General features: G+C 39.9%; 1 protein-coding gene across 2 annotated transcripts in view; it reads right to left on the bottom strand.

Moving 5' to 3' along the window:
- The window catches only part of PRKCZ (protein kinase C zeta), a 41,828-nt gene that overhangs the window by 10,345 nt on the left and 17,653 nt on the right, over window positions 1-13,830 (bottom strand). For both annotated transcript variants that reach the window (XM_058039271.1, XM_058039272.1), the window contains 7 exons: window positions 11,854-11,939; window positions 9,348-9,479; window positions 8,029-8,110; window positions 7,682-7,734; window positions 5,531-5,719; window positions 3,110-3,207; window positions 100-186 (listed from right to left, as the gene is read on the bottom strand). In XM_058039271.1, coding sequence (XP_057895254.1) covers window positions 100-186; window positions 3,110-3,207; window positions 5,531-5,719; window positions 7,682-7,734; window positions 8,029-8,110; window positions 9,348-9,479; window positions 11,854-11,939 — 727 coding nt within the window. The remainder of the gene's footprint in view (window positions 1-99; window positions 187-3,109; window positions 3,208-5,530; window positions 5,720-7,681; window positions 7,735-8,028; window positions 8,111-9,347; window positions 9,480-11,853; window positions 11,940-13,830) is intronic.

Below are 13,830 nucleotides of genomic sequence, written 5' to 3' on the forward strand. Positions count from 1 at the left end.
TAAAATGTACAGTTTTTCCCGGGCAGGACACCCTAAATTAAGGATCCAAGTGCACAAAGCAGCAGAGCAGAAGCAAGCAGGGCCCTGTGCAGGGAATACCTTGCATGTTCCTCAGGGAGTTTCCTCTGCCGTTGCATGTGGAACATGAGGTCCCCCCCATTGACATACTCTATGACAAGGAACAACCTGAAATTACAGAACACCATTAATGCATTCCAAGGAAACTCTCCAGAAAAGCTGCTTTTATTCCTCCCATCTGAGCCATTTCCACTTCCACTCCTGATTCAGACTTCTAGATTTCTTATAGGTACTCTTTAAGACTTATAAATCTATTTAAGAGGGGGAAAAAAGAGCAACTTATTTGATGTATGTTATGTAGGAGCACTCCCTCTTATTTAAATGCTGCCACCTTTATCTGTATAAATTAATTAATTATAATTAATAATTGTATTAATATATAATTATATGGATTAAACAAGTGTGACACTGTACAGAACACAGGCACCAGATGGAAGCTCTGGGCTCATTTGTTCCTCTGGAAAATCAATGTTTGATCCAGGCTGCTCCCGAGCAGGGAAAGGGCAGCAGGGGACAGAGATCCAGGAGGAGCTGGGCAGAGAGGAGGATTCTGTTCCAGCCTGCAGGAAAGCTTTCATCCTTGGGAAAATGTGATCCAGGCACTGCTGCCAAGGTCAGGAACTGCTGGGGCAGGTTGGGCTGGCCCAGAATCTCCTTGTGCACCTCATTTTCCATGAGCTGAAAGCTCCTTTCCACACATGCTCACACTGGAAAACATTCCTTTTGGAGAACACATGCTCCAGTCTCTCAGATCACTCTGGCTGCTGATTTGATTGTTCTTTAGAAAAGGATTCTTCATTTGAAACACTTAAAAAGTGTTAAAACTTAAACCAGGAAAATCTACTGGACAAAATCCAGCTGGCAGGACTCTGAGTGGCCTCCCCACAAGAAGATAAATGCTAAACTGAAATTAAATAAGCAGCAAACAAAATACATAACAATGCCTGGAGTATTTTATTACAGCACTCCTGGTGCTCTTTGCTTCCAGCTTTCCTATCCTATTTAGAAGTCCCCAATGTTTTATCACCATTCAGAACTTGAAATTGCAATTTCCTTGCCAAGTCATATTCAAGAATCTCAGTAGTGGCAGGCCTTGCTGGGATCAGAAGGATTTACTGAAACACCAGCAGGTTTGCAGGATGGAGGTTTCAGGCTGTTGGAAGACAACATCTGGCAATTCTGGGCAAGTCCAGGGCATATTTTATTACAATAATAAATATATAATAAATAAATAATAATATATTTTATTACAATAATGAAAGAAGCATCATCAGTATGTGAAACAATGCACAGCTGCACACAGCATCAATTAGCCTCACATTTGTGTTAAAAACTTATTTCAAACTGTATTCAAGAGCAAGAACATTTTTTGCAGCTTTCCCCCATCAGTACCCTTGTCACAACCTGTTCTATTACAACTCATTTTCTTTAGGCCACTTAACACAATCTGATGTTGATGAATTTATTCACTTGGAATCAGTTTTGTGCTTTTCCTGCTTGATGTAAATGAGGTCATAATTATGATTTTCTAACATTTACAGCTATAATCAAATTGTGAATTCATGACATTATGGTTATATCCATGGCAAATGGCTGAAGTTACCAACAAAAAATTAGAGTTTCACTGCAAGAAGCAGCTGGGCTGGAAAAGCAGGGCTCATAAAGATCCAGCAGGAATACAGAAAGCTTTGATTATGTTCAGCTTGGGGTTTTTTCCTGTTTCTGCTCCTCAGCTCTGTCAGTGTAGCTGCCACAGAGGAATGCACAGGACCCTGCTGCTGACTCAGCCTTTTCCTGGGTTTCAGCAGTTACAAGAAATCTCCTTCTCAATCCCTCACCCTGCCTGACCACTTGAATTTTCATATCAGGTGCACAATTCTACTTTGTGTTTGGTGAGAAAGTGTTTGGGAATGTTGCTTTAACTTAAGAGCCCCTCCCAACAGTTTCTCAGTTGTGTAAATGTTTATTTATTTTTTTCTGATGAGTTTGTTTTGGTCAAATCCTCACTCAGTGACCTCTGGAGATCATTCTTTATTTCTTTGTCCCTGCTTCCAAACACTCCTTGGTCCCTGTACCTTCAGAGCACTGATCAGCTCCTTCATCTCTGCTTTCCCTGCCAGCAAGATTTCCTCTGCTCCAGCCATTAGGGAGGTGAAATTTTGGGGACTGAAGAAAAGGTACAGTGCATGGCTTTGGATTTTAAAACTTGACAATACACATTGCAAAAAAACCCAGATGATTATTCTTAAGGATAAATGGATAATCCATGAAAACTTTAAACTTTGCACTCTACACTGCAAGTTGAATAAATGACAATTTTCTGATTATGAGGCATTATAAAAGCGTAACAGCAAACAGGTGCCTGTGAAAACAAAAAACATCCCAAACCACATCCCAATTCCCCAGGGACATACTCAGGCATGGACATGGAAGTTCTTGTTTCCTTCATACTCCAATTGCAAAATAAGCAGCAAATAATCCAGTTTGGATTGTGCACACAGGGACAATAAATTAGTATTTCTGAGTTAAGAGTTAAATAAGCACTTTCTCAAAATCACACACTGCTTTGATTTGTGCTAAAGGCTTTTAAGCCTCCTAGGCACCAGCAGCACTGTGCAGGTAGGGGTTTATATGATTATTAAATATTATTACTGGGCTGCCCAGCTCTCAGGCTCTTTAGGAACTGCTGAGAACTGACCTGGCCTGCCCAGCAGCAGCTGCTGTAACTGCTGGAAGCTCTGTGCTCCCCATGGCACAGGGCTGGGCTCAGGAGGGCAGCACAGCTCCTCCTCTTCCTCATTCCCCTCTCCCTTCAGCTCTGCCCCACAACCCCACACTCCTCTGCACACCCCTGAGCCACCCCCTAGAGCTGACTTTGCTGAATCCCTGACAGTGCTGATATTCCCTTCCAAAAATCCCTGGCTGTGTGCTGGCAGTGCTTACATTTGCTTTGGGGGAAGCAGTTTAGCACAGTGATCAAGATTCTCAAGAAAAAAAAAAAGAAAAAAAGAGAATTTCAGATCTTTCTTACCGACTTGTTGTTTGAAAGCAGGAATGTAAACCAACTAGGAATGGGTTACTGGATGCCTGTTCAAACACATGTTTCTCTGTCTGTACCCAATCAATATCCTGAAACAGAGCAATTGAACAATCAGAACTGCTGGACAACCACTGGGGGTATTCCCAGAAAAACACCTGTGAACACCACAGAGCTGCCTGACACACACAGGTATTGTTACATTGTTCTTCAGAAAGGCAAGGATCCCTTAAAATCTGCAGGAAATTATAAAACATTGTCATTCAGTTATAAATTCAGAAGTTTTTTAACCGTTTATGGAAGGCCTGTACAAAATCTAAGCTATTGTTAATAAAGCACATCTGCAATATTTGATAAAGTGCTCACACTGCTGCATGGAAATAAATGATCCCAAAGCTGCTGAAGCAGCTCATGCCAGTAACACAAACAATGTGAATCTCCAGCTTTTAAAAGGTTCAAGTGAACTGAACTTCATCTCCTCATCTGAAATTCAAATTTACTTCAATGAAACTACCAAAACCTGCCTAGTTGGTCCAGCCAAAATCATGAAAAGCATCACAGATATCTTTAATCCTTCAACGGGAAAAAGTCCTGAATACCCAGTGCAAAACCACACCATAAAACCAGTTTGCATGATACTGGCACAGTGCTGCAAAACTCAGAGCTGTGATAACAAAGCATTTAAGCTTTATTTCATAGAACCACACACAACTTAAACATCACAGCCAGCTGGGTTTGGCAGCAGATATTCACCCTTCATTCAATGCACTGATCACCCTGCAAACACTCAGGACTCTGCCAATGCACCAGAATTGTAATTGTTCTAAAAATTCTCCGTTTCCCACAGATACTCCCAGCTCCCCAGCCAATCTGGAGACAATAAATACAAAACTGAAATCAGACCCTCCTGTCAGGGATGGATGCTGACACTGAAGTCTCAGAGGAAACCAAGAACTGTCACCATCCAATTAAAGAAACCTGTCAGGCTTTGTGTGTGGACCCTTGTGAAGATACATCACCTTGGAAGGTAAACCTGAGTCCAGACCAAGCCAAAAATCCAATTTTGAATAAAGCACTAAATATGTCCACTTCTTCTTGGTTTAACTAAATGAGCTTCTCTTTAAGAGCCTTTAAATTAACTCTTCATTAGTGCACTTGGCATTAGGATTATACCAGTGCTTTATAACAAAACCAAGCTTAGCAAACCTGAACAGAAGCCCAGGTATTTGATTTCCCTCCATCTCACTTCTCTCCACCAGCAGCCATGCCCTGAAAGCACCAGCTAATTTAAACATGCTGATACTTGCTGTGTAATTGATTTTCTTTCTTTGTGGAACACTTCTAAGGTGAAATTTCCATTACTTGCCATATCTCATGCACTCACAGAATTCACTGAATTTCCTATCAATTCCCAGAATTTCATTATACCTATCTTAGAGCTAATTGGTTTTTCTTTTCTCTATCTTCAATGTAATTATGAGAGCCACAATTCCAGAAAGTCTTTCCTCATCTACCCCTGCTTCTCAAACAGCTGCACAACTCTTTAAACAGGACTTGGCTTTGGCTCCCACCTTCTTGGAAAAACACATGTTAAAAAGGCAAACAGTAAATAAACCAAATAACAGCCTCATCTTGGTTCATAAAAAGGAAACATCAAATAAATGAGAGAGCTAAAGGATTTTAACAGAGGTGACAGAGCAACTGATTGAAACTACCAACACAAAGAGCACTTAAAATAGTGGCTTGATGTTTTTGCACAAACATCTTACTTTCAAAAAAGTGTATTATGGGAAAAAGATGGAAAAAAAACCCCAAAACCTTCCCGTTTTAATTTTCAATTCCCCCCCCCAAACTCATGCATTTGAGATCTTGTATTAAAAAAAATCTAAAAGATTTTGAAAATAATGGAGAAATGCAGCAGATTTCTGGGGCAGACAAAAACACAGGGATCTCAAATTGCAGCAGGATCATTTTTTAACTCATGGAAGAAATATTTCAGAATACTGAGTCACTTGCACATAGGCTGTGCCAGCATGAGTGCAAGAACAAAGTTTCAGCTCCTTTACTGACACACAGACAATGCTTTTCCTTGGAAAACTCATTTGCTTTCTTTCAAAATTAAATGCACAAAATCCACCCCATTTATCTCATCACTTACAGATTAGCACATCCAGGTTGGAATGTTTAATACATGATTTCTACCAAGACTATTAGTAATTGTTAGTTATTAAAATCAGGGACATTTCTGTCAGATTTGATCCTGGTGCTTCATGCAGTGTTGATGACAAACGAACTCAAAAGTCAGAAAAACTTCTCTGTCTGAAACATGAGCTTCTTGCTCAGCTGAATGGTTTGTGTTAAAGCATGGTAAGTTTTTATAGTATGTAAAAGAATGCAATTAACACAGATTTTTACCTCATCATCATGGACCAGCTCTTTTTTCACTACTTTCATAGCATAGATCTGATCATTCTTTTTTAACCGAACCAGAAGAACTTTGGCATAACTTCCACGGCCAATAACTCGGATTAAATCAAAGTCCTGGAGCCCAAGCCCCTGAGAAATCTTAATTCCATCCATTCCATCAATGACTGGTTTGAGATCCTGTATAAAAAGAAACAGATGCTAGAAACTGAATACATTTTCATAGCAAGTAACCATTAAAGCAGAGAGGTCTTTAAGCACTGGACAGAATTTGCTGACTTTGCTTGGTACTGGCACCCAGGGCTGGATGCTGATTGGAACACATTTGTTTAGAAATATTGGGTTTGCTCTTACTAAAAGTTACTGGTTTTCCAAGGCAGTTGTTCATCCAACTAATCATTTTCATACTCCCTCTAGAAAGCAGAAGGCAGTGCCTTGAGAAATGAGGTTTATCCAAATTCCTGAACCCCAGATGTACATTGTATCCTCTACACAAAATGAGGAGCATTGTTCATATTCTGACAGATACAGCACAAATTAATAAAGGCTATCTAAAAATAGGATTAATAAGGAAACACTCATTGGCTAATGAATATATCTGTCTGTGCTCAGCTCACTATAATTTTAATGAAAATTAAGATTTCTAACAGGTTCCTAGGAATACACAGAAGCAGATCTCAATTTCTCAAGTCTCAGAATTTGCAGGAAATATTCCACTATGAAGAATGTTATTTTTAAATTCATTATTTTAAAGAGAAATTTTATCATCTTGGCTATTTGCTGGAATGAGATGTGAAAACCTGGGACTGAAGATGGAGCAGCTGAACTGGATGAATGCAGCAGGTACTTGGACTTTCAGGTTTTACCAATCTACCCAAGGCTTTGACACACTTCAGTGGCCTATTTTTATCTGACCTCACACACTGTACTTGCAGACAGATCAGCATTCTGCAGAACTGTGGAAAGTGTTTATATAAAGAATCTTGATCTAGGATTGACTGCTATTAGAAGAGATTGCTCTAAGCTTAAAGATTCTAGACAAAGCTCCCAGAACACCAACTCCTTTCTGTAGGATACCTTAAATCATTTCAGCTCAAAGCCAAGGTGGGACAATCACAGCAGTGCAATTCAGGACAGCTGAGCCAACAGCACCTCCCAAATTTCAACACAAACCTGAGCACTGACCCCAGACAAAGTGAGCAATTATAATTCTCTGATGTGCTTTTAATTTTTACCCTTCCATTTCTGAATTTGAGATAAAAATCTGCAGCTACATGACTGAAAATAAGGCAGTCAGTCAGGCAGGAGCAGGAGCTACTCGAGTGTGAAAGGAATGGAGTGACAAGCATTGTAGTGGAGGCAAAGGAAAAAGATGCAGCCTTGCTCAGAGGGGAACAGCAGAACAACCACCAGTGCTGTGCAGAATGCATCCTATTTATTTTAAACATGCCAGGAGCATTCTTCAAAGAAATGTCTTTAAGCCTTTTAGAAGTGAAGCATATTCAGATTTTTCAGACTGCTTTAAAGGAATAACATTGTTGATGTGCAGAGATTGAGTGAGATCCTCTACAAAAGACCTGAAAAAAGACTAAGTGTATGTTATTCTGCTTGTGCTTCCACAGGAGCTGTGCAGAAATGTTTGGGTATTATTTATATGAACTCTCTCAGAGAGCTGGGCAGTTAATGGGTCACCAGACTGAACCAAGTTCCACAGGAATACCCTGAGGGTGGCAAAGGGTGAGCATCCATTAGGGACAGCACACAAGGCAATGGCAAAGGCACCATTTGTTGTAAGGACCATAGAAGTCAAACCCTCTGGTAAATCAGTTATTCCAACAAATGGAAGTGAGAAAACAAAAATGCTAAAAGGTATCTTGGATCATGAGTGGAATGACAACAGCTTAACACACAAGAAATATGAAAAAAAATTCCAATAAAAATGCTTTAAAATTATCAATGTTCAGGAAAAAAAAAACCCAGACTTTTCAAAAGAGCTGGAAGCCCAGAACAAATAATCAGCTATTTTATAAAACAGTGAATGATTAGGTTGGACCTGATGATCTCAAAGGTCTTTTCCAATCTAGTTCATTCTGTGATTTGGAGTACATAAATACAAATTGCAAAAATACTTTAAGAACATACCTCAGAGTCATCTTTAATGGTGTCATGTTTCCGGTTTGAAGGAATGTAGGGAACTGGAAAAATAATAAAAGTTATAAAAGTTATCAAAGCCTTCATTGAAGTAGTTTTAAAAATCAATAAGCTGAAAGATATTTAGTAGCTTAGGACCAGGTTTTAACACTAAACTATTTTAACATTAAAGCTATGGCCAGCTTTAAACATTGCTGGACCATATTGACCATATTTTGACCAGGTTGCTTTAAACATTACTGGACCATATTGACCAGTTGACCATATTTTTCCACTTTTGTAAACAGGAATAGGAAGAAATGAGGGCAAGAGGGGTTCTAAAGTCAGAAAGCACTCACTTCCATCAGTGTCCTCTGAAGGGAGATCAGCCTCATCGTTTTTGTCATCTAAGCGAGGTTCCTGGGAAGGCATGACCGAATCCTGCCAAACACAGGCACACAAACAAACCAACCCCTGGGCATGCAGCCCTGGCACTGCCCTGCCTGGAACCCCACGAGATCCTCCCCTCTCCCACCAGGAAAACTGATTTTGGAGACTACGTGTCCAAATATTAACATTTTGTAATGCATGGCAAAACCAGCCCACCAACACCTCAATGCTGCATCAGCCATTCTCTGAAGTTACAACAGGTGCTTGGCTGTATTCTAAAAATGAGAGTGGGGTGTTTTACAGCAAAGTTCAACATTTTATTCTACTTAAAGACCTCTGAGTGTTTCACATGGAACTACAACCAAGTAAACACTTCAGCATGATGCTACACACTCCATTTAGAGCACTGGCATATTCCTTTCCTGCTTAATAAAAACATGAATTGTTGCTCATTATGCATAAATTAGTGAAGACCACAATAACAATATTTTATATTGCATTTGGGCCCTGGGCTCATCCCCAAGACAAGCAGGACTATTCCAGGAAGTACAGCAGCATGAAAAAGTAATTGGCAAAGAATTGGTAATGAGAAGGCAAGTCACAGACAATACCAGCAAAGAAAATCACTGGATTAAGTTTTAAGTCACAAATAGGATACAATCACCAGTGAAATACTGGGGATGAATACAGGAAAGGGCTAAAATTGAGATACACAGATGTTTCAATGTTTTGATGTTTAAAGCCCAGGAAAGACACCAGCATTGGCAATGGACTGAGGGCCACAGAGAGAACAGTACTGGAGAAACTGAGGTGGCAGGAACAGGGAAGCAATAAGCCTTGCTGAAAAGAGAAGTGCAGAAATTATATATAGAAATTTATTTGTAAATCCAAGTTGGAATGTTTAACACATGATTTCTACCAAGACTATTAGTTCTATAGTAGAACTATATCATATATATAAATTTAGAACTAAGGCACTATATGTATATCATATATAGTGCCTTAGTTCTTAAAATATTCCCACAGGCTAAGAAGAATAACTTCTGAGGCTGTCAGTGTCTGATGGAGAAGTCAAATTCAAGCTTGAGCACACTGAAGTCACATCATAAGCTTTCTTTCTCACTTCGCTCACAATCCAAAGGCTTGTCCTCCACAGAAACTGAAACCCAAACACTCCCAGGTGTTACAAACCCAGAGCCAGGCCCACATTTCATTACTCAGGACCCATCTACCAGGGCAGCAGAGGCCAGAGAGGCAGCCCTGAGCCCTGGCCAGAGCACACACTCACCATATGCCTTTTGCAGGTCAGTGGGACAAGGATGTGGCAGCGTTTATGGACCAGCAGCTTGCAGTTGATACACTTGTAGCCTTGCCTTGCGATGCCCCATATCCTTTCACTGCACTGGCCACAGTAAGCTCTCTGCAGGGCACAGAGCTCAGCATCAGTTCAGGAGAATCCCTGCTGCAAAGAGCCCATCCCAGTCACCCACCAGATGTTCAGTAATAATTTTAGAATGTCCAGAATTATAATAATAGCTGAGGGTTACACTTCACACCCAGAATTCAGTTAAATGCAGCTCTTTTTAAATAAATACCTCAAGCATATGGAACACATTACAGTGTGACATTAGCAAATTATTTTTAGAGAATAAGTCTATTTAGAATCTCAGGTTTTGACAGAGATCACCCAAACAAAACTGCCAGAAGTTTGTACTACACAATTATGTATAAGGAGCACCTAAACTGACTGTGTTGGAGAACACTGGCACAAAATGTTAAGCAGGCAATGTAAAAAAAGTGTTCTACATCTACACCTATACATTTTAACAGTGGTAGAAACTTTGCATAATTAAAACCCATTAATCATGTCTGATATCAAGCCTCTGTGTTGCACTGAGCATCAAAAACCTGTGGTGTTTTAACATATGTAAGAAAAGAGCATGTGAGTTAAATCAAAATGAGGGTAAATGAGGAAGCCAGACATCCTGGTGCTGACTTTAACAGGAGAGGTTTTTAAATCACTGTTCCAGTGTATGTTGCTATGGTCACTTCATCCACCCAAAGTGCCAAACAACGATCTGAGATCCTTGCACACCAAGGAGTCACCCAGACCCAGCATAAGTATAAAATTATTGTTGAATTTTGGGAGCTGTAGAAAACAAGACTTAATTCCATGCCCTCATCTGTGCAGCCAGTCCTCCTCCATCAGGAGAAACCCAAACTGCACTGCCCAGAGGAAAGAAAAACAACCCCAAAACTGCCTGATGAGAGGAAGCCTGGGACATCTATTGCCACCTCTTCCAAAATTCTTGGCCCACCAGACTTCCTTCAGGATCCTTTTATAGGTTTTGCAGCAGCAGTATTGAGACTCAATAAAACCTGTCAGGCCCTAAAGTAGGGGCAGGTCCCAAATTCCACCAGAAACTCAGGTAACCCTTTCATACCTCTCATATGCAGTCAAAACCATACCAGGGAGTTCACCTTTAAGTTATGTTCAACAAGATTAAAGTTTAAATTTTTGCATGTGTTCATTTATCTGAATGATCTGAAAAAGTTGCAAAAGGTTACTTTGAAGCAGGAATGAATCCTTAAGGCAATACTCCAGCCTTAAAAATTCCATCAACATTGAAATTTGGTATTGAATTCAGTAATGCAGACATGACCATAATTTCTCATTAATTTATCCATTTTCATGTCACATTTTACAGTTTATGGTAACCTGCTCACTAACTTCAGCTGGATGTGATTTGTGTTCTGGCTCTGTATGATGTCATTGCATGCAGGTACAAAGCAGTCTTGTTCAGGATTGTGACATCCTAATGAGGTATCAAAATCTCTGTGTATATTCACTATTTACCTCATTGCAAATAAAACATCATTATCTATAACATTATGGATTATTAATGTGGCAGCATGCATTCATAGTGTTTCAAAGGAAATATGGTATTATGTAGCAAATAAACATTAAAAATATACTTTCATATTATAAATTATTTTATTCCTGTAATACATTATACAAATCCATGTGATAATTCATATATATATTTTTAACATTTTTAGTGATAAAATGCTGAGTTTTAAGGGGCTTTTCCTTCTTTCAGTGCATTTTTGGGGTAGGAAATTTTAGAAAAAACTGTTATTTCAATTATTAGAAAAAATGTCTCTGCTGAATGAAAGAGTTAGCTCTTCTGAGTGCACTCAGTTTTGTGTGGAATTCCCCCAAGTACATTTATATATATGCTGCAATACTTAGGCATAATGGGATAAGTGAAGGAGGTGTCTCAGCCTTAAAGCCACATTCACTTCCTTATGTGGATTAAATCAGGCTCTCCAAACACAGCTGTATTTTAGCTCAATAAAAAAATCCTTTTAAAATTCTGAGATTGTGTAGTACCCCAGATACTAAACAGTTAAAACTCAAATCAGCAGCTGTAACTTTTATGGATGGCAAAGTGTTCTGAAGGTAAAAGATTTTGCTAACAAGCAGCCAAAATCACAGGAGTGGAGAGAGGAGAAGCTGCTCCAAGGATGTATCAGCTTAAACAGTCACACAGCATTTTAGACTTTAAAAAGAAATAATTTCCACCAATCCTGCATTAACTCAAATTCAAACACTGCCAAGTTTTGCCTGCTCCTTACGACTCCAATAACACCGCAGAGCCCGAAATGTCACATCAACAAGCATCCTGCTTTTCCTTTCTTCCCAACACTCCAACACAGAAACAGCACAGACTGAGGCAAACAATGAGCACAGAACATGAGCAAACCCCAACGTTTCATGCAACAGTACTCACTCTGTTAAAACGTTTGGCCTGGAACAAATGCCCATTGACTCGGTACAGCTTCCTCCATCTTCGGGCTCCCCGGCGGTAGATGGATTCTAGGGAAGAAAGCAGAAAGGTGTAAAGCAGCAGCATGGCAGCCCAGCAGCACCACACACAGCAGGGGAAGCAAGTTGTGACTCAGAACAAGCTTGCTTTCCTAAATATCAACGCACAGCCACAATCCCTGGGGATTTGGATTTTTGAAGGCGGCCGTGAGTGACGGCTGGGGCAGGATGTGCCTCTCCCTTCCCTCCAGCCCTGTCTCCTTTCCCTCACATGATCATAATCCCGTTACAGCTCCGTGCTCTGGCTCAGGTGAGAGGGACAGAGCTGTTAAAGGAGCAGCTCCTCGGGGAAATGGCGCTGCTGCTCTGCCCTGGCACCTTCCACGGCCACGCACAAAGGATGGCTGGTACTGATAGTGGGAGTGTTTGGTACTGATAACACCTCACACATGCAACATTCAACATACTCCAAGTCTGCAGAGCTACAGCATTTGACTTCATTTCTACCTTGACAGGAAATATTTCTTTTGTTCAGGCAGGTCAAGTGCAGGTCTATGATTATTTTTAATATATTCTAAATGATTTGTTACATTTAATCTATTTAAGCCAAACCCAGCATCTACTCCCAGTTACTTTTGTTGCAGCTGTTTAAATGCAGATGAGCAGCTTCTATGTGAATGGCTAATTAGAGAATTTGATATTTAATATTAAACTGTTGTGCCACAGGGGTCCCTCTCAGAGCTGCTCACAGCTGTAGGGGTGACCCAGCCAAGCCCTGCACAGCACCAGGGGCAGCAGCTTCCCACAGCTGGTACAGGTGGGTTCTGTGGGGTACAGGAGGGATAAGGACTCTGATAGACTTGATTTATAATTGATACTTTGTCAGAATGAAGCAGACTGTACATTTATAATCCTCAGGAATTAATGCAAAAGCATCTTAGATTTTCATCTTTAATGTTACTTCCAAGTTTCAAACATTCACACTTCATCAAAGATGAAGACTTTTTTAAAATAGAAAAACACAGTTATTTTCTGTGTCAAATGATAATGCAAGTAGTAAAAAGTTTCTTTGTCAAGAGATTATTTTAACAATATACTGAGCAAGCCAAAACTCACAGGCTACTGACACGCAATGTGTGAACACTGGCTGCAATTCTGGGTCTGATTTTAGATCCTCTATTTTTGTCCTTCCAAAGGAAGCACTGAAGTTTCTGTGATTCCACATATCTACAGTGCCAAATCCCCAAATATTCATACCTACTCTATTTGCATGTGCAAATGTTTACTGTGCAAGCATTTGAAACAGATACTGCACTATTAAACTAATTGTTAACAATTTGGAAAAAGAAAACCAAGCAGATTCTCAAAGCAGCCTAAAGACTGCACACCCAAAGTGGCAAAGATACAGCTACAGGAACAGAAATGGACACTGGCTTTGGCCATTTGACTCAAACAACTCTTCAAAACCTGCCAAATATCAACCTTAAAGCAAACTTTCCTCAAGTGCAAAGAAAATTAAGATGACAACCTAGCAAAATGACTGCAAGGTTTTACCCAAAATATGCTCAACCACAAACACCAATGGAAAACCCTTCCACCATTTCTATCACCAAGAGGAAAAGATCTCCACAAGGATTTTTTTCCAAAATAGTTAATTAATTCATTAGACAAAGCACCATATGGAGGCAATGTAATACATCTGTGATCTGAACATTAGCTTATCACCGACATGAGGAATATTAAGTGAATGATAAGTTAACGAGCAGCTTGTGCTGATGAAGTCTGTAAATAGAGGAGCAAGTCACCTCCCTAATTAATGATAAATATTAAATCAAAGGCAGGGGTTTATACCATGTACTTGTGAGGCAACAGTCTAACAAAAACTGAGCTTAATATAGACCAGCTTTAAAAAGTGGGAACCCCCACAGCTGATCCCCAGGAC

This window comes from Melospiza georgiana, chromosome 22, assembly GCF_028018845.1.
Source record: "Melospiza georgiana isolate bMelGeo1 chromosome 22, bMelGeo1.pri, whole genome shotgun sequence".
In the NCBI taxonomy this organism is placed as follows: Eukaryota; Metazoa; Chordata; class Aves; order Passeriformes; family Passerellidae; genus Melospiza; species Melospiza georgiana.